This window comes from Schistocerca nitens, chromosome 8, assembly GCF_023898315.1.
Source record: "Schistocerca nitens isolate TAMUIC-IGC-003100 chromosome 8, iqSchNite1.1, whole genome shotgun sequence".
Classification (NCBI taxonomy): Eukaryota; Metazoa; Arthropoda; class Insecta; order Orthoptera; family Acrididae; genus Schistocerca; species Schistocerca nitens.
In genome coordinates, this window is record NC_064621.1 from 635,266,232 (window position 1) to 635,288,439 (window position 22,208).

Genomic DNA, 22,208 nt, shown 5'->3' on the forward strand with positions numbered 1-22,208 from the left:
GATGATGGGTTTCAGTGGGTGTTAGACTACCACATATACAATTAAAGGCTTTATTTTTTAGCTTTATTGGGTGCATAGCAAAGCCCCCAGAAAGAACATTTTTTTTTTTTAACAGTGTTGTGTTTTGAGAATTTTGTGTTTCTTTTCTTCAAGACTAAAAGCTTTGTTCTTGCTTCTATTAATAGTATTGACCTTGTAAATAATATTTCTTTTTTGAAGCATTTTTAATTTAATATCCCACTGTTAGTCATTCAGTAAATTTAATAAAAAAAACTCATTTTTGATGACAGGCATACATTCTCAGTAAGTGTTCTTGATATCTTACATATATATACCATGTGGGACTGTGTATGACCATTAAGTTATAAATTCCCTTAAACACAGTTCCACCTGAAACTTGATATTAAAGTCAGCTGTTTGTGTCTGTATTACACACATCAAAAAAGTTCTGCATCACTCCAGTTCCCAGAACTCCTGAAGATAGATGTTGATTGTGGATATTGTATCACAGACACAGTCCCCTTGACTGTTCAGAGATGTCACTAAACCTGCCTAAAGATGTCAACAACCATGCACGAGTAGCGTAGACGGAGGGGGTCGGACGACTGATCAGTTCGTCATCCTCTTAGCCACAAACAATCCAGACCTAATAGAGAGCATCGTGACTGATACAGGGATTAGTGATCACAAGGTCATTGTAGCTAGGCTAACGCAAAATAATTTTATTTAAAAAAGCGGATAAAGTTTCACTAGAAGCCTTCCTAAGAGACAATCTCCATTCCTTCCGAACTGACTATGCAAATGCAAATGTAGACAAGATGTGGCTCAAATTCAAAGATATAGTAGCAACAGCAATTGAGAGATTCATACCTCATAAATTGGTAAGAGATGGAACTGATCCCCCATGGTACACAAAACAGGTCTGAACGCTGTTGCAGAGGCAATGTAAAAAGCATGCGAAGTTCAGAAGAACGCGAAATCCCAAAGATTGGCTAAAATTTACAGACGCGCGAAATTTGGCACAGACTTCAATGCGAGATGCCTTTAATAGGTTCCACAACGAAACATTGTCTCGAAATTTGGTAGAAAATCCGAAGAAATTCTGGTCATATGTAAAGTACACAAGCGGCAAGACGCAGTCAATGCCTTCGCTGCGCAGTGCCAATGGTACTGTTACCGACGACTGTGCCGCTAAAGCGGAGTTATTGAACGCAGTTCTCCGAAATTCCTTAACCAGGGAAGACGAATGGAATATTCCAGAATTTGAAACACGAGCAGCTACTAGCATGAGTTTCTTAGAAGTAGATACCTTAGGGGTTGCAAAGCAACTCAAATCGCTTGATACGGGCAAGTCTTCAGGTCCAGATTGTATACTGATTAGGTTCCTTTCAGATTACACTGATACAATAGCTCCCTACTTAGCAATCATATACAACCGCTCGCTCACAGATAGATCTGTACCTACAGATTGGAAAATTGCGCAGGTCGCATCAGTGTTTTAAGAAGGGTAGTAGGAGTAATCCATCGAACTACAGACCTATATCATTGACGTTGGTTTGCAGTAGGGTTTTGGAGCATATACTGTATTCAAACATTGTGAATCACCTCGAAGGGAACGATCCATTGATATGTAATCAGCATGGTTTCAGAAAACATCGTTCTTGTGCAACTCAGCTAGCTCTTTATTTGCACGAAGTAATGGCCTCTATCGACAGGGGATCTCAGGTTGATTCTGTTTTTCTGGATTTCCGGAAGGCTTTTGACACCGTTCCTCACAAGCGACCTCTAATCAAGCTGCGGGCCTATGGGGTACCGTCTCAGTTGTGAGACTGGATTCGTGATTTCCTGTCAGGAAGGTCGCAGTTTGTAGTAATAGACGGCAAATCAGTGAGTAAAACTGAAGTGATATCAGGTGTTCCCCAGGGAAGCATCCTGGGACCTCTGCTGTTCCTGATCTATATAAATGACCTGGGTGACAATCTGAGCAGTTCTCTTAGGTTGTTCGCAGATGATGCTGTAATTTACCGTCTAGTAAGGTCATCCGAAGAGCGGTATCAGTTGCAAAGTGATTTAGAAAAGATTGCTGTATGGTGTGGCAGGTGACAGTTGACGCTAAATAACGAAAAGTGTGAGGTGATCCACATGAGTTCCAAAAGAAATCCGTTGGAATTCGATTACTCGATAAATAGTACAATTCTCAAGGCTGTCAATTCAACTAAGTACCTGGGTGTAAAAATTACGAACAACTTCAGTTGGAAAGACCACATAGATAATATTGTGGGGAAGGCGAGCCAAAGGTTGCGTTTCATTGGCGGGACACTTAGAAGATGCAACAAGTCCACTAAAGAGACAGCTTACACTACACTCGTTTGTCCTCTGTAAGAATATTGCTGCGCGGTGTGGGATCCTTACCGGGTGGGATTGACAGAGGACATTGAAAGGGTGCAAAAAAGGGCAGCTCGTTTTGTATTATCACGCAATAGGGGAGAGAGTGTAGCAGATATGATACGCGAGTTGGGATGGAAGTCATTACAGCAAAGACGTTTTTCGTCGCGGCGAGATCTATTTACGAAATTTCAGTCACCAACTTTCTCTTCCGAATGCGAAAATATTTTGTTGAGCCCTACCTACATAGATAGGAATGATCATCAAAATAATATAAGAGAAATCAGAGCTCGAACAGAAAGGTTTAGGTGTTCGTTTTTCCCGTGCGCTGTTCGGGAGTGGAATGGTACGGAGATAGTATGATTGTGGTTCGATGAACCCTCTGCCAAGCATGTAAATGTAAATTGCAGAGTAATCATGTAGATTCCACCAGGAAGGAGGTACATGGCTTGCGTTGTCTGCAATTCAACCATGCCTAGATGGTCAATACCGTGATTCAACCACGTCTGCATTGTTACTTTGTGCCTAGAAGGCTCTCAACAAGGGAAGTGTCCAGGTGTTTCGGATTGAACCAAACCGATGTTGTTCGGAGATGGAGGAGATACAGAGCAACAGGAACTGTCAATGACATACCTCACTCAGGCCGCCCAAGGGCTACTATTGCAGTGGATGACCACTACCTACAGATTATGGCTCGGAGGAACCCTGACAGCAACACCACCGTGTTGAATAATGTTTTTTGTGCAGCCACAGGACGTCATGTTACGACTCAAACTGTGTGCAGTTGACTGCATGATACGCAACTTCACTCCCAACTTTCATGGCAAGGTCCATTCCATCTTTGCAACCACGCCACCATGCAGTGCAGTACAAGTGGGCAACCCGGTCAGGCTGAACACCCTAGACACACTGTCCAGCGAGTGGAGCAAGATTTAGGTTCCCTGCTGTTTGGGGTGGCATTATGTGGGGCTGACGTATGCCGCTGGTGGTCATGGAAGGTGCCTTAACAGCTGTACAATACATGAATGACATCTTCCGACCGATAGTGCAACCATATCGGCAGCATATTGGTGAGGCATTAGTCTTCACGGACGACAATTCGCACCCCCATCGTGCACATCTTGTGAATGACCTCCTTCAGGATAACGACATCGCTTGACGAGAGTGGCCAGCATGTTCTCCAGACATGAACCGTATGAACATGCCTGGGATAGATTGAAAAGGGCTGTTTATGGACGATGAGACCCACCAACCACTGTGAGGGATCTACGCTGAATCTCCGTTGAGGAGTGGGGCAATCTGGACCAAGAGTGCCTTGATGAACTTGTAGATAGTATGCCATGATGAATACAAGCATGCAGCAATGCGAGAGGACGTGCCTGCTGGGTATTAGAGGTACCGGTGTGTACAGCAATCTGGACCACCACCTCTGAAGGTCTTGCTGTATGGTGGTACAACATGTAATGTGTGGTTTTCATGAAAATAAAAAGGGCAGAAATGATGTTCATGTTAATGTCTCTTCCAATTTTCTGTACAGGTTCCGGAACTCTCAGAACCGAGGTGGTGCAAAACTTTTTTTGATTGTGTATTACGATGCACATATCATCACAACTGTGTTTCCCATCAGTTGTCTGTCCAGTTTACTAGTCTATATGTATTTCACCATATTCTGTTAGTTACTCTCTACTTTTCATACAGCTCTTGGCGCTCATTAGTTTGATACCGCTGCTGTTTTCTTACCAGTTGTGTTTTGCTGCTTTGTGTGGTTCATTTTGGCAGAATACATTACTACACTGCCCTAAAAAAAAAAAAAGGTGAGGCATCCAGAAGGAAAGGAGGAAGTGAAATGAAACTCCACGGTTTGAAAGGATTTGTAATGTTGTTGCATTGATTAGAAAATCGACTCAAATTTACAAAGAACTTTGCAGTATGAGCCTATTTATCGGTATGGTATTACACTCCCTGTCGCCTGTATGGGGGCACTGATTCATGTAAGGAAAGGATGTAATAAAGCTGTCTTGTCTCTCCTGATGCAAGCTGTCCCACAGTTGTTGTAACTGGGCATTGATATCCTGGATACGTGCACTGATATGGAGTTGATGATGTCTGCACTTGTCTCTCACGTCATCTGGGGATCTTGCTGTCCACAAGAGTATCTCAACATCAGGTAGACAGTTTATAGAGACACATGTCTTGTGTGGATGAGCGTTGACTTGTTGAAACATGCCACGCTGATACTGTCACGTGAGAGGCAACACATGAAGATTCAGGATGTCCTTGATGTACCATTGTGCCACACCCAGTGGATCCCCATATAATGATGGCAAGGTGACACTGCTGTGCCTCTCCTTAGGTCACTGCCCTACTCTAATGCTGTGTGGCACCATTCATCAGCCCATGCTTTGTGTTCACGGCAGCACACCGTATGTGGCCGTTTGTGTTATGGTGTTAACAGGCAGTCTATGCGTTGACAAAAGTTCACTGGTCACCAGTGGCAGGGGATGACACAGAATGTTGCAGGGACTCTGGTACTTGTTCTTGGATGGCATGTGCAGATGTGAGTGGTTGTGATGTACTTGGTGCACATGCACGGGGGATAGGCAAAATAATATGAACACCTGTACCTACCTGGGAGTGGTTTATTAAAAAGGGGTTGGACTCCCATTTGGCCGTAATACAGCTGCAATTCTTCTTGGAATACTGGCGTACAATAATTGTATAGTCTCCAGTGGAATGTTATGCCACTCTTCGATCAGAACCTCTTCTAACTCCTGCAGTCATGAGGGAGGCAGAAATCTACTTTGGAGTCTGTGCTCCAGTACCATCCCCAAGGGTTTGATAATATTCAAGTTCGGGGACTGTGCTGGCCGAAGAAGACGTGCAGTTCAGTTGCATACTCCTCGTACAATGATTGTACTGTGCTGGCTGTGTGAATGAAATATGGCGTCATTGTTGGGAACAATGTTCGCGTCATTGGGCGCGCCTGATTACTTAAAATGTTAACATAATTGTTGGCTTTAACTCGGCTTTTGAGAGTAATGATGGGACCACAGAATACCATCATATGGCTGCCCACAGCATCACACTTCCACCTCCGTGCCTAACTGTTGGAATCAATCATGATTATAGGCTTCTTTTGGCGTTCTCCAGACATAAACCTGGCCTAATGTTGGAAATAAAAGCGTTGACTTGTTGGACCATATGACGTATTTCCATTGTTCAGCCATCGAGGATTTATGCTCCTGGTACCATGTTTTACACTTCTTTGGATTGGTTGTCATCACTAATGTTTTTGGTATAGCAGTTCGTCCATGAATATTCGCTTTATGGAGTCCTCGGCAGACAGTGTTGATAGTGTGGGATCTCGAATATGTTTCTTCAGTCACTTTAGCCACCATAGTTTTGTGTTGTTTTGAAACAATTTGTGTTAGCATACGGCGATCTCTGTCATATAGTTTTGATTTGCTCCCACTATTACATTTACACAATGATGTCTTTCCATGTTTTGTGTAGGCTGTCACGACTGTTGAAACATTTGCTCTTGAAACGTTCAGTATGTTGGCTGCCTTGGTTACTGATGCTCCAGCTAATCGGGCCTCCACAATCTGCACTTTTTGAAACTCTGTTAGGTCTTTCATTGCATGGCAACCTCAGCCTCTGAATGCAAATAGGAAGTGTGCGTTACTGGTGAACAACCTGCACTGATGTCTAATCCATACTAAACACGCACAGTCCAGTGTGACATGTGCCTTACCTGCATTGTTGACTGTCAAACACATCCATTCCATTTCTACCACTATTTGCATTATTTTGCATATCCCCTGTACACAATACAGTGATCTTCTCTGTGGTGGTCAGACGTGGTAGACCAGAACCTTGCTCCTCATGTTTCCATGCAATCCAACAATGGGCCACTGACACATCCAAATGTCTCGCAAATCTGTATATTGTACAATTTAACCAACTGGCCAAATGGGTACCCACAATGAGACCCATATCCATCTCTGTCAGGTGCGAATAACACTGTATCACATGAGGACATGTCTCTGTGTCGTTGACAGTGACCACACCGTATGTGATGCTATTTACACCCCACATAACCCCTACCAGGCTTTGTAACACCACTAAACAGGAACAACACTAATGCGCTTTGGTGGCCGTCCAATGTGTCAAAGAGAATTGCAGTTCTACAGTTATTTACATGTGAGGTTAAATTAACATCTGTTCATATCTTATGGGTGCTTAATTTTTTTATCATATAGTGTGTTTCAAAATTAGGGTATCTGTATAAAATAATTTACTGTACTATTCACTTAATGTAACAGTAATTGAACAGCATATGCCACTAATTGTCCCCATCCTAGTCTTCTGCATTAAGTAGTGGTTTTAATCTAGGGTAGAGGAAAAAAAGTACCTGGGCTAGTGTGATTAGGATGTTAGTGCAGGAGAGGTTATATAGGAGGCTGGAATATAGGTGCAGTAGAAATAGGACTAATGATAATTGTGTACTCGAAGAGTTTGTTGAAAGGAGATACCACTGTCATAGTTGAGAAATGGTGGTGTTCATGTGTGTGGGGGAATCTGGTTGTCAGTAATTAGGGGAGAGTTCACTAACAAAGACCACTATACTGAACAACATTTACCAGTATGCCTTTGGCCACATGGTGGTGTCTGTTCACACTTGTAGACTCTTGATTCATCCTCACGTCCATAGATCTGTGTAGTAATTACAAAAAAATTAGTAAATCACATGCCTGCTTCCACATGCAGTCTTACCATTTCGGGATAGGAAATGCCAGCGATAAAGTTAGAATTAGTGGTGATGGATAAAGGTACGGTCATGCGTATTTTACTCTGGGTCTTCTACAAAGATATGACTCATGGAACACCTGGTTGAGTGCGGGAGATATATAATAATACGTAGTCTGAATATACCTTGAATGTCTGAGTGTTCTTCCCATGAAGTAGTGCTAATTAGAATATTGTCTATGTAGAGACTTACTCACTTCAGTAATTCTTCTTTCAGAACTTCATCCAGTGATTTCATAAAGACTGCTTCAGATATTGAAGGAACAAAAGATATTCTCTTTAAATGGTAGCATCTTCCGTTATGTAAAAAGGCTGTGCACTTTGTGCTGTCCTCTTCTAACAATTGTTGCTAGTAATTACTCGGCAGATTGATGCTGCTTAAGTATTTTACATCGATAAACTTTCACTCCATGAGCCCCGATGATTATACACGCTTTGCCATTCTTCTTTGTTGTTATGTTGTTGAGATTAGAATACTCACTAGCTGAGTGATCAGTTATGTGATTGTCTAATGTCTTTTTTATTTCTTTAGTGACTGCTACTCTCTTAGCAGAAGGTATTCCGTAAGATTTCCTGAAAAATGTTTCATGATCCTTGAAATTAATTTTGCAGATGCAAACTATGCATTTTTGAAAATATATTGGTGTAGCATCTTAATATTTCAGTCAGTTCTTTCTGTTCAGCTTCTAGCAGCTGAGCCTTGTTTTAAATATTAGCCAGAGCGTCCTCATCACCATTACCCTCTCATAGTTCAGTATCTTCTCCAGGATCACTTAAAACTGGAGTTTCCTCCTCTAGAAAATGCATTAACATCATGTTCATATGTGCAGTGCCCCTTTTATCTTTGCCACTGAATACTCTCTTCTCTCCACTATGTAACCTCGCAGGCAAACAGTTCTCTTCAAAGTCCACCTTCCTCTTTATCTCTGTCAACCAATCAATACCAAGAACTAATCAAACATTAAGAGATCCAGCAATCAACATGCTCGGCTTGTATTCATCTGAATTCTAAATTTGACTAGCACCTGACCTTGACGGGTTTTCTTTGATTATCTACAACACTGACAATATGCACACCATTAACAGGAAATGTTGGGAAGGCAACCAGATTATTAATTCGCAAAAATAAATCTTCTGAGATAGCTCTTGCCTCGCTCACTGAATCCACTAAGGCAGAAGTAGTCATTTTTTTATCTTTCACCCACTTTAGTGCCTCAATTATTATTATTATTATTTTTATTATTATCGTGTATCAAATACTTAATGTGAAAATTTTATGAAAACATAATGAAAATGTTTTGAAAACCCCACCACATGCCACCCACCATGAAATCTGGAATGTCCTCTAGTGGGCAGTAGTGACCAGGTTGACTACCATTGAACTGAGGCATCTATACGTATTCTACATATCTCCACTTCAAAAGTGAGCATTAAAATGTCTATCAGTGTCTTCTTCCTCTCTCTCTATTGGGTCTTCTCTAACTTCTATCATATGATTGTATTTAGTGACATTCATTGTGATTTCTGACTTGTTTCCCATAATATTAGTTTCGGAATGGGCCATTTGCAAACCTTTATTTAGTTTACTGTTGCATGGTCTTGTGGATTATGATTGTTGCTCCTGGCATGTTCGGGCAGTTGATTCTGTTCTCTGTCTCCTGCAATGGATTTTCAGTATGGTTGATGATTAGTATTAAATCTAAGCAGTGGGCTATACTTCTCCTTTCTTTGCATGCCATTGTCTTGTTGATCGAAACTACTTTGTCATCCATAACTCTGAAATTCATTTCGCAGTTGGCCAGTATTGCAATTTAAACTTTGGCATTACAATATTTATGCAGTATTATTTTTATAATTTTGTGAGTGATGTTTATGTTGACAGCCTGGTCTGTAGCACAACCAAAGGTTTAGGTAAGGTTGAAATATGTTATTTTGGTTAAGAATCTAGGTTAGATTGAAAGGTGATATTTTGGTTGTGAGTCGAGTTTGCCTTGGACATTGTTAATTTCAAAATCAATGCTCACTCGGTTTGTCAATCTGGGTACCATTCCTTTGAAACACCATTCATAGTTGATTCTTCAGTGAGGCTCTTCTCATCTGACAGTGAGACAGAATCTTTAAAAACAAAATTTTTTGAGGCCGATGGTGAAACTTTGAAGCATTGAGATAGATGTCAGTGTGCGTGGGTTTTTAGTATACACTGTGAACTGTAGACCTGTACTTCTTCTCTTAACTAATATGCCAGGGAAAAGTAGCTGGCCCTCTTTTCCAAGTTATTCCAGGGACTTTTCGTGTTTTTTCTGTCTTATGTGACCTCATCACAAATGTGTCATCAACATATCAGTAGAAACATGTTGGCTTGAAGTGGCAGATTCCAGTGTGTTTATCTCAAAAGCTTCCAGGTTTACAGATTTGCCACAACATACGACAACAGATTACCCATAGCCTTGCCATCAATTTGTTCATAATATTTTCCCTCAAAGAGAAAATAAGTTGATTTGAGAACATGCCTGAAGAGTGTAGTAAAGCAATTTTTTTTTTTAATCTTAAAGATGATCTAAGTCTATGAAAGCCAGTTGCGTACCATGTTACATACAAGTGCAGCATGTTGTTTGTGGGGCAAACTATTAGAACATCGGTGATACACCTGACTACAACTGAGCAAATCAACTGTTGCTGAATACTGCCTAGAGCATAGTCATAAACTGAAATATATTTTATCATTGTGTAGACATAAAGTTTATTTGGTGTTGTAATTAAGGAGTCCATCAAAATACAGATGTTGGAAAACCCTAATAAACCAGGACAGATGTTTAAATTTAAACAAGGTTTGAGGTCTCATTATCAATACATTGAGATTTTGCCAGATGTCTCATCCTCCAGAGCTGGAAAGTGCTGAGAGAGTGTACTTTTAAAGGAATAACAATATGGCCTCTGAAAAACAGGTGAGCATCAAAGAGCATAGTGGACGCTGTTGTCAAGCTCCGTTACAGATAGCAACACTACACCAACAGTAGTACACAGCGCAGTTCAGGCCACGAGTATACAGAATGGCACAGTGTGCAGCTCCCGAACAAGACGACTGCGTCTGTTGTCAAAATGCTATGTATAAAGTGGAATCCACAACACAGCTGAACACCCTAAACTACTGTGTGATAATCAGTCGCACGAAGAAAACCTGAGAGGTCACATTGCCGAGGCTTAATTGAGGACAGTAAATTCCGTGTATGTGGTGTCTACCCTTTTGGGCATGTCCAACAGAATAGACACCATTTTGATCCAACAGCTACTATGATTTAAGACAAAGAAACTGCAGACATTGGTTGGGAGTGAGCATTGATTTAAATCAGTGGGGACTGTTGGTGCCAGACTAGGATTTGAACTGGGATCTCTTGTTTACTAGGCGGATGCTCTGACCAGTAAGCCATCCAGACACATTACTAATGGGGATAACAGTGAAAGGGCACCACATTAGTAGTGTATGGAGTTGAGAATCTTGGCCTGGCAGGAGGCATGCTAGGGCATTCCGTGCAGTTGCAGTGACCTCCGTGTCCGTATGGCATAGTGGTCAAAGCATCAGCCTAGTAAGCAGGAGTCCCGGGTTCGAATCCCGGTCCGGCACAAGTTGTCGACTTACCCCATCGATTTAAATCGGTGGCCAGTTACCCCCAATGTCTGCGATTCCTTTGTGTCCGATAAATTCAATTTGTTCCTGTGGAAGTTGGGGTGTGTGCTTTTGTGTGACTATATAGAGTTTAAACTGTATTCCTGATCTGTTGTTGTGGAGGCAGTGTATGAACTATTGGTGGGGTATGCACTGTTGGTGTACGTACTGTTAGCAGTGTGTAGCCCGTTACCGATCTGTGCCTCATTAGCAGTGTATGCCTCATCCAGTCCATTGGTTGGATCTTGGGACCTTAGTACTTAGGTAGCTACAGGTTGCAGGAATTTCCTTCCTCCATGTAAGCATTTGCTCAATCAGTGAATGTCCACAGACTCGGCAGTATAGTAAATATTCCTTTCTGAAGAATGAAAGAAATAAGGAAAGTTTTGAGATGTCATATGTTATTAAACTGTTATTTGTTCTCTCTCATAGGTTTTCCATTATTGTAATATTTGCTTTACGATTACTTGATATATATGCATATCGGCAAAATATTTTTAGAGTTTTTGCTTTTAACTAGTATATATGTTCTTCAAATGAAATATTACTTGTGTTTTCTTTCAGGAGGAGAATTTTTCTATCCACTATCTTCCAGCTCTGATGAAGCAAACTCAGAAGGTGAAGAACCTATTGTGCTGAGCTCTGAGGAAGAAGAAGATGAATCTGATGAAACATCCAGTAGTACTCAGGTGTGAAACTGTTTACGACAATGCAGTTTCTTTTGTATAATGAAATCCGTGATTAAATAGCAATGTGTGCTTGTTGATGTGAACTCTCTCTTGTAAATCATATAATATTTTTTTTTTTTATGTATGAACATTCAAACTTTTTTCAGGTGGGTACAATTGAAGCTAAAGTTAACGGTTTGCCCCAGACGCAAGAACAGTGCCTAGGAAAGCCTGGAAATGTCAGTTTGCACTCGGATGTTACAAATGAAAAACATCTGCAGAAAAACGAACAAAATAACAACAACAATAAGCTGGATGACAAAAAGGTGTCTGCTGAACAACCAAGTGCAACAACTGGGCAACAGTTGCAGAATGGAGTCGGTGAAGGAATTGGCAGTGGGGTAACTGAAAGAGCTCTGGAACCTGCCGACGTCTTGGAGCTTATGGTCGGTGAAGGTCGGCTGCTTGAAGCCGTACAAGTCTTGGCTGACTGGCTGAAGTCTGAATCCAATGTGGAGACGCTACAGGCATGTGGTAAAACTCGGCCCAGGACCTTACTGACACGCTTGGTCACTTTGCTCAACTTGCTACGCATTGACCCTGTCAGGCTCAGTGCAGGTGAGCTTATGTTCTTGTCATTCGTGATTCTATTTCCACATAACAACACACAGGAAAGCTCATAAACTAAGACAGTGAAATTTTTGGTCTCACAGCGTATGAACTTCTTTTGTGTAGTATAGAGGAGGTACTGTCTCTGCAGTCTTTATATTCAAACAACATCTTAATTGATATGGATGTGGTCGCCCCCCCCCCCCCCTCATGTCAGTCATGTGATGTTTCATGATGTAAATATTCTAAGTATGTGTACCTCTAGCAGTAAGGCATGACACTTTCAACACACTAGGTATACACATATCAAAATTGTGCGCTACCCAGGTGAATTACTGACTTCTATAATACTCCTCATTCATATCTTGATTTTTATTTTGAGTTTCAGATTATAATTTATAGGCAATCGAATGTATTATGATGAGGCGGCACACTATACAGCTAGTATACATTATGTAGTTTAGCCGACTGTGGCGCCGGACATGAACATCCCTCTTATTTTATAATTTTAAAGTTTTCCTCCAAGTAATTATGCTGTCCTGCATACACCAAGCGAGGTGATGCAGTGGTTAGCGCACTGGACTCGCATTCGGGAGGACGATGGTTCAAACCCACGTCTGGCCATCCTGATTTACACTTTCTCTGGTTTCCCTAAATCACTTCAGGCAACCGGTATGGTTTCTTTGAAAGGTCAAGGCTGATATCCTTCTCCACCCTTTCCTAACCCGATGGGACCGATGACCTAGCTGTTCTGTCCCCTCCCGCAAGCCAACCAACCACTCAGATAATCTATACACAAAGACACATACCACTGTACAGTACTTGTATCCTCGTGGTTGGTGAATTCCCTTTCTGTAAGAATTGATAATCAGTTTTAAAACAGTATAGCTCTTACATAACACAGCTTTATGTGATCTTGGCACAGCACTTTACTCCTCTTGGTCTCAGTGCAAAAATTCAAACCATGACTATCCATCCAGTCCACATAACGATGCTGTGGTAGACATGGGACATGGAACTATCAGTGTAAGACCCAAAGAAATGTCCCCCCACGCCACAGGTGACAGTATTAAACTACCAATGGTGAACTTCCGAAGTGTCAGAGTTTGAAGTGCTTCTAAAAAAGCAGTGAATCTCACATAATAGTATTACAGAATGATGGTTAAATCCCAAAGTGGACAACAGTGAGATATTTGGGAAAAAATTTAAGCGTATGTACAAATGATGGGGAACTGAGGTAGTGTATTTGTTGCAGTGACAAGGAACTCAAATCTGAAACTGAAGCTACAAGCGAGGTTGTTTGGGCAAGACTGAGCATCAGGGATGGGCATAAAATTATAATTGGATCCTTTTATCGACCACAAGACTCACTTCCTGATGTAACCGAAAACTTCAGAGAGAACATCAGTTCACTTGTAAGTAAGTTCCCCAGTCGTAATGTAAATATCAGAGGGAACTTCAATCATGTGGCAACAAATGGAATTATTACAGTTTTGATGAGTGTAACAAGACAACCTGTGAAGCATTACTTACGGCCTTCTGTGGAAGCTGCCTAGATCGTATGGCTTGAAATCCTGCTCATGATTGATATATATTAAATGTAATGGCAACAAATAGACCTGATGTCTTTAAAGATGTCCGCATCAAAGCTGCTATCAGTGGCCATAAGGAATTTGTAGCAACAATGATTACCAGAGTAAAAAGAACAAGTACAACAAGCAGAAATATTTATATGATTGGTAAACTAGACAAAGAAGCAGTGGTGACATATCTCAGTGAAGAACTTGAGACTTTTATCTCAGGGCAGGAGCGTGTTGAGAAACTGTAGGTCAAGTGTAAAAGAGTAGTTAACTGTGCATTGTGTAGATATGTACCCAGTAGAACAGTTCATAATGGGAGGGACTGTTGCTGCAAAGAAACACCTGAAGAAATAGAGTACAGCATAATGGATGTCTATTGCATAAAATACCCAGATCATGCAATATTAGTTGGAGTTGTCTTTAACCTGCCACGTATAGACTGGAATGTTTGTGGATTCATTGCAGTGAGTACAGACAGACAGTCACTCGAAATACTTTTGAACACATTTTCTGAAAATTGCCTTGAGAAGCTAGCTCAGCAGCCCACTCACAATGGAAATATCTTAGACCTTGTAGCTACAAATAGGCCGGGCCTTATCGACAATATCAGTATAGAAACGGGGATTAATGATCATGTTGTCATTGTAGCAACTATAATTATGAAAATTAATAAATCAGTCAAGAAGGCTGGAAGAGTGTTTCTGCTAGATGGAGCAGATAATCAGTTATTAACATCTCACTTAGATAGTGAATTGGCAAAACTTAGTTACAGTAAGATAGATGTAGAGGAATTGTGGGTGAAGTTTAAGCAGAGTGTAAATCGTGGTCTGGAGAATTACATGCCTAGTAAGTGGATAAAGGATAGAAAAGACCCACCATGCCTTAATAATGAAATTCGGTGGATGCTGAGGAAGCAGAGACTGTTGCACTCTAGGTTCAAAAGAGGACATATAAATGACGACACGTAAAGGTTAGTAGACATTCATGCGCCTGTGAAAAGTTTTCTGCGCGAAGCATACAGCAACTACCACTGTCACACCGTAGCAAAAGATGTGGCAGAGAACCGGAAAAAATTCTGGTTATATGGAAAATTGCTAAACAGGTGTAAGGCTTCCATTCAATCCCTTTTTGGCGTAGAGAAAGAACTTGAAGATTTGAAAACAAATAAATCACCAGGTCCAGATGGAATCCCAGTAAGATTTTACAAAGAGTGCAATACGACATTGGCCCCTTAGCAAGCTTGCATTTATTGTGAATCTCTCACCCATCACAAAGTCCCAAGCGACTGGAAAAAAAGCGCAGGTGACTCCAGTATATAACAAAGGGAAAAGAATGGACACACAAAATTACAGACTAATATCCCTAACTTTGTTTGCTGCAGAATCTTTTAACATATTCTCAGTTTGAATGTAATAAACTTTCTTGAGGTTAAGAAGCTTATGTCCACAAATCAGCATGGTTGTAGAAAGCATTACTTCTGCAAAACTCAGCTTGTCCTTTCCTCTCATGGTATACTGAGAACTATGGACGGAGGGCAATATATTTGTAGGCCTCCATAAGCATTTGACATGGGACCCCATTGCAGGCTGTTAACGAAGGTACGAGCATATGGAATAAGGTCACAGATATGTGAGTGGCTCGATGACTTCTTAAATAATAGAACCCAATATGTTATCCTCAATGGTGAGCGTTCATCAGAGACAAGGGTATCGTAAGGAGTGCCCTGGGGAAGTGTGACAGGTCCACTGTTGTTCTGCATACACATAAATGATTTGGTGGACAGGTTGGGCAGCAATTTGTGGTTGTTTGCTGATGATGCCATGGTGTATGATAAAGTGTTGAAGTTGAGTGACTGTAGGAAGGTACAAGACAACTCAGGAAAAACTTCCAGTTGGTGTGATGAATGGCATCTAGCCCAAAATGTGGAAAAATGTAAGTTAATACACAACAAACCTCTAATGTTCGAATGTAGTGTCACTAGTGACCTGCTTGACACAGTCAAGTTATTTAAGTATCTGGGCGTAATGTTGCAAAGCGATACGAGATGGAACGAGCGTGTGAAAACTGTCGTAGGAAAGGCAGATGGTCATCTTCAGTTTATTGGAAAATTTTTAGGAAAGAGTGATTCACCTGTAAGGGAGACTACATATAAGCTGATGGTGCAACTTATTCTTGAGTACTGCTCGAGTGTTTGGGATCTGTTATGAGGTAAGATTGAATGAAGACTTCAAAGCAGTTCAGAAGTGGCTGCTAGATTTTTGTTACCGGTAGGCTCGAACTACACGCAAGGGTTATAGAGGTGCTTCAGAAACTGAAACGGGAATCCTGGATGGAAGGTGACATTCTTTTCGAGAAACAGTATTGAGAAAATATAGAGAACCGACATTTGAAGCTGACTGCTAAATGATTGTACTGCCCCCAACATACACCGAGCGTAAGGACCTTGAAGATAAGACACAAGAAATAAGGATTCATACAGATTTGTACAGACAGTCGTTTTTCCCTCGCTCTGTTTGTGAGTGGAACAGGAAGAGGAATGAAGGATTCATACAGATTTGTACAGACAGTCGTTTTTCCCTCGCTCTGTTTGTGAGTGGAACAGGAAGAGGAGTGACAAGTAGTGATACAGGGTACCTCCGCCATGCACCTTACCGTGGCTTGCGGAGTATCTATGTAGATGTAGATGTAACATAAAGCAAAGGCTGTAGATTGAGAGATGTTAAGTTTAACACTTTTGTCTGTCAAGAGAGCAATGCAATAAGCTTTGAATGACTAGCATAGCAGAATATTGTCAAAATATCTTACACAGAACCTAGAGAAGTTTTGTTCATACATAACAACTGATACTAGCACCAAAGTCAGTGTCCAGTCGTGAGTGGATGAGACAGGAACTAAACTACGGGTAACAGAGTAGAAGCAGAAATGTTTAACTCTGTTTTTGAATGTTCCTGTGGAAAGGAAAACCCAGGAGTATTCCTCTAGTTTAATCCCTGTACCACTGAAAAGATGAGTGAATAGATATTCATGTCTGGCATTGAGAAACAGATGAAAACGTTAAAATTGAACAAAGCTTCAGGCCCTGACGGAATTCCTATCAGATTTTATTCTGAATTTTCTGCTGTATTAGCCCCCCTCTTAACTATATAAACTGCCATAGATCTCTCAAACAAAAAACCGTGCCCAGTAGTTGGAAAATAGCACAGGCCACACTCATCTACAAGAAGGCTAGCAGAAATGATCCACAAAACTGCCATCCAGTATCCTTGACATCAATTTTTTGTACAACGTTAGAACATATTCTGAACTAAAACATAATATAAGATACTGTAAGCTTTGAATCCAGGCAATCCATTAGATGCAATATTTCTAGATTTTCAAGAGGCATTTGACTCAGTGAATTATGAACAGTTATTACCAAAAGTACAATCATATGGAGTATCAAGTGAAATTTGTGACTGGTTTGAAAATTTTTTGGTATGGGTGATCCAGCAAGTTATATTTGATGGAGACTCATCTACAGATATAGAAGTCACTTTTGGTGTTCCTGAGTACAATGTATTGGGACCTTTTCTGCTAATGTTGTGTCTCAAGTGACCTTGTGGACAATATTAATAGTAACCTCAGGCTTATATGCTCTCTGAAAGAAGGTGTGAAAATATTTAGTCACATCTTGATAAGATTTCAAAGTGGTACAAAGATGTTATGTCCTCACTATAACACAACAAATATTCCGTGATAACCAAATTTATTTGACCTTCTGTCACTCAAAACAAAACTTAAGTTCGACTACACAACACTTCGCTGGCTGTAGCGCCAAGGAGAATCAGAGTCACTAGTAGAGAATACAAGTCCAAACCACTGCCAACCAGTCGATACCGACGCGTTGCAAGTTTCCAGCCAGGGAGGCCACAGTACGGTTCGGTCATCATGAATCCAGCAGCTGGGTAGTAACACAGTCATTGGCGGAGATTGAACTGGTTAAACGGGCTCAGGGAGTTCGCTTAAATCCGCAGGTCCGGCCAATCAGAGTGTTGGTAGATGGCGCCCTTATACGGTTGCTCACTCTGGTGGCAAGGGCAGCGCTGCCAGGGTAAACCGTATTATCGATAGTGGTGTGTACGCTGCTGCTAACTCTGTGACGACGCATTCACTTGCGCCAGTTGTTGACATCATGTGCAGCGCCAGCGGTACTCGCTGTGTGCCGCGCGTGTTGTAGCATGCCGCGCTGAGTTGACGGCTGCTGTGCGGCGGCCGATACGACAAAAGAATATCAACTTGCTTTAAATATTCAGAAGTGTAAAATAATGCATTTCACAGAACGAAAAAACATAGTTTCATACGACAATAACATCAAGTAACTTACAGTTGGAAGCTATCAGCTAATACAAATACTCGGGTTTAACAATTTGTGGGGATATGAAATAGAATGATCATACAGTCTCAGACATAGATAAAGCATGTGGCAGACTGCGATTCATTGGTATAACACTTGAAAAAGGCAATCAAAAGAGAATGCATACAAAACACTGGTATGGACCATCCTACAGTATCGCTCAAGTGTGTAGGATCCGTACCAAATAGGACTAACGGGTGGGGGGTATTGAATGGATACAAAGAAGGGCAGCATGAATGATCACAGGTTTGTTTGACTCATGGGAGAGTGTCACACGGTAACAGCATCATTGGGGAATGCTTTGACTGCATACATAGTTAAGATTTTTATTATTACTTTGCAACATAACCTTTAATTTGGGCCTGTGTAAATTGTATTGGGTTGAAATGGCAGAAATAAGATAGCAACCTCATAAGTGCATGCCCAAATTTTTTTGCCAGCTCATCAATTTTATATCTGAGGAACTGTGATTTACAGTGAGATATTACTTCTGTTATCTCCACATTTTTAAGATTATCATTTACTTCGACACTGTAGCCAATCAGTTGACTCCTACTCTCGCTTTGTCATGGTAGTTGTTTCATCCATCAATAACAGGATGGCTGGGAGCATTATCAAGAAGAATGGTTGACATTTGTAGGCACGTAACACACAGACCATTTTTTGTGACTGATCTTGTACTGCAATCCCCTGGGTAAAAGAACGATATTTGATTTTTCCATTGAATAACATTTGATTAACCATTGTTCAATTGCACACAACATATAATAGTAATGTCATATATAAGATGCTGATCCTGCAACTGTAAGTAATGAAAACAAGCAAAATCTCATTGTGCAGTGAACCGTACCACAGTACAAGAAGTTGCCTGAAAATGTTTCATATTGCAAGTGTTTCAGAGGTTGCGGGTGAAGGATTGTCAACTGCAGATGTTTACTCCAACTGCAATTCTTGTTAGTTTGGCTGAACATACGCCATGCCTTCCTTGTAAGTCTCACTCCATCGTGTCGTGCATAGCTGTTGGTTGTTAAGTAATTTTGAATGAAGTATAATGACAATTCGCCATATACCACATGTAGAAGAGGGAATTTATTGGGAGAAGTGTTCTATCAGGCATACCAGGGAAACCTATAAACTCTTATTCGCTATTTATCACATAACGACACTGCAATTAAATCGTGTTGCAAATAATACTCATGACTTAAAATATGTGTTCGCCAGCCAAAATTACTGCCTAATCTCACAGTTATTCTGCAGTCAGTGAAACCTTCTGCTTTTTGATGACAAACACCAAACTTTTCCAGGACTTGTGATTATTGAGTGTTGGTCTATCATAGAAAATAGAATTAATTACACTCCTGGAAATTGAAATAAGAACACCGTGAATTCATTGTCCCTGGAAGGGAAAACTTTATTGACACATTCCTGGGGTCAGATACATCACATGATCACACTGACAGAACCACAGGCACATAGACACAGGCAACAGAGCATGCACAATGTCGGCACTAGTACAGTGTATATCCACCTTTCGCAGCAATGCAGGCTGCTATCCATGGAGACGATCGTAGAGATGCTGGATGTAGTCCTGTGGAACGGCTTGCCATGCCATTTCCACCTGGCGCCTCAGTTGGACCAGCGTTCGTGCTGGACGTGCAGACCGCATGAGACGACGCTTCATCCAGTCCCAAACATGCTCAATGGGGGACAGATCCGGAGATCTTGCTGGCCAGGGTAGTTGACTTACACCTTCTAGAGCACGTTGGGTGGCACGGGATACATGCGGACGTGCATTGTCCTGTTGGAACAGCAAGTTCCCTTGCCGGTCTAGGAATGGTAGAACGATGGGTTCGATGACGGTTTGGATGTACCGTGCACTATTCAGTGTCCCCTCGACGATCACCAGTGGTGTACGGCCAGTGTAGGAGATCGCTCCCCACACCATGATGCCGGGTGTTGGCCCTGTGTGCCTCGGTCGTATGCAGTCCTGATTGTGGCGCTCACCTGCACGGCGCCAAACACGCATACGACCATCATTGGCACCAAGGCAGAAGCGACTCTCATCGCTGAAGACGACACGTCTCCATTCGTCCCTCCATTCACGCCTGTCGCGACACCACTGGAGGCGGGCTGCACGATGTTGGGGCGTGAGCGGAAGACGGCCTAACGGTGTGCGGGACCGTAGCCCAGCTTCATGGAGATGGTTGCGAATGGTCCTCGCCGATACCCCAGGAGCAACCGTGTCCCTAATTTGCTGGGAAGTGGTGGTGCGGTCCCCTACGGCACTGCGTAGGATCCTACGGTCTTGGCGTGCATCCGTGCGTCGCTGCGGTCCGGTCCCAGGTCGACGGGCACGTGCACCTTCCGCCGACCACTGGCGACAACATCGATGTACTGTGGAGACCTCACGCCCCACGTGTTGAGCAATTCGGCGGTACGTCCACCCGGCCTCCCGCATGCCCACTATACGCCCTCGCTCAAAGTCCGTCAACTGCACATACGGTTCACGTCCACACTGTCGCGGCATGCTACCAGTGTTAAAGACTGCGATGGAGCTCCGTATGCCACGGCAAACTGGCTGACACTGACGGCGGCGGTGCACAAATGCTGCGCAGCTAGCGCCATTCGACGCCCAACACCGCGGTTCCTGGTGTGTCCGCTGTGCCGTGCATGTGATCATTGCTTGTACAGCCCTCTCGCAGTGTCCGGAGCAAGTATGGTGGGTCTGACACACCGGTGTCAATGTGTTCTTTTTTCCATTTCCAGGAGTGTATTATAAAATTCCTGTTGAGTATCATTCCACAATTCGCTATATTTTGTCATTGCCAACTATGAAGCTACTTTATCCTTTCACTGTGTGATCTGTGTCCTCTCACTTGGAACTAGTTCTAACATTTCCGCATCTCCGAAAGTCTTGATTTATGATCTCCCTGCCTTTGGATAAATTTGTGTTATCCATCCCCAAATATTGCTTTCCCAACTCAGTACAAACCTTTGTTACAGTTGCATGTAACTATACAGAGTATCCATTAGTAACACAGTGTGACATCTTTCTTCTGTGGTCCTTCATTTGTTTGCACAAATATAAAACCGTGGGCATTGTGTGAAGCAAACTGTCAGCAGCTTTGAAAGTGCACATGAAGTGATTATTACTTTGTTCAGTGCTTTGTGTGCCAGATGAGTGTTGATATAACCTCCAATTTCAAGTATTTTCTTTTCTTGTAATGTTCAGTATAGTTCAGTATAGTATGGTCATTTTTGATGTTGTGTTGAAAAGTCTGTCAGCATTTGTTAATATCTCACAGGGGGTGCTCTGCCATCTCCAGTTTTCTTCATACTTGTACGATTTGAAAGTCAGTTTCCAAAGGAGTATGATGCAATTTTCAGACAAACTTGATAAAATTGTCTTTTTCAGGTTAGAAGATTCCAAACACTCTTAAGTACAAAATATGTTCAGGTTAATAGTAATGTTGCTGTTAGAGGAGTGCTTAGAGTAAAAATATTGTAAACATAAAGTCGTTGGTTTGAAGCTTGCTGGGAATAGCTTTCATGTTTACTTTTAATTCCATATATTATTAACAAATGGAAATGTTGACTAACAGATTTTTAATTAATATCTAATATGTAAAAAATGATTATTTGTCTGTCAGTCTTCAATGTGTTGCTGCACCTTTCATCTGGTTGTGATGAAACTTAGGTGAGTTGTTGTGCACATGGTGGTGAAGGTTTCTGAGGGAATAAAAACCACCTGTGTCACGTAGGGATGATGATGGGGATGAAAAGTGCGTGACAGCAGCATAACTCAGGAATTGTTGGGCAAATTTTGACCCAATTGTGTATACACATCACTCATTATTTGAACATATGAATGTGTCTGATTTGTATATGTGTACCTACTTGGAAGTAAAAAGATTCATTGCAACACATACTGGGCACACAGTTTGAGAGATGAAGTAATCCCACCCCCTCCCCTTTAAAAAAATTGTATCATACTGATTTAGGAAATTGATATCTGGGCACTGTCCTTCAAATTCTGTATTTATGAGAAACTTGAAAAGGCCAGAACATACCATGAGATCTCCTTATCTGATCTATGTTTT

At 41.7% G+C, this 22,208-nt stretch overlaps 1 protein-coding gene across 2 annotated transcripts in view; it reads left to right on the plus strand.

Annotated features, from left to right (window-relative positions):
- Window positions 1-22,208, plus strand: part of LOC126199331 (nonsense-mediated mRNA decay factor SMG5) — a 305,533-nt gene that overhangs the window by 98,752 nt on the left and 184,573 nt on the right. For both annotated transcript variants that reach the window (XM_049936180.1, XM_049936181.1), the window contains 2 exons: window positions 11,423-11,547; window positions 11,694-12,144. In XM_049936180.1, the coding sequence (XP_049792137.1) occupies window positions 11,423-11,547; window positions 11,694-12,144 (576 nt within the window). The remainder of the gene's footprint in view (window positions 1-11,422; window positions 11,548-11,693; window positions 12,145-22,208) is intronic.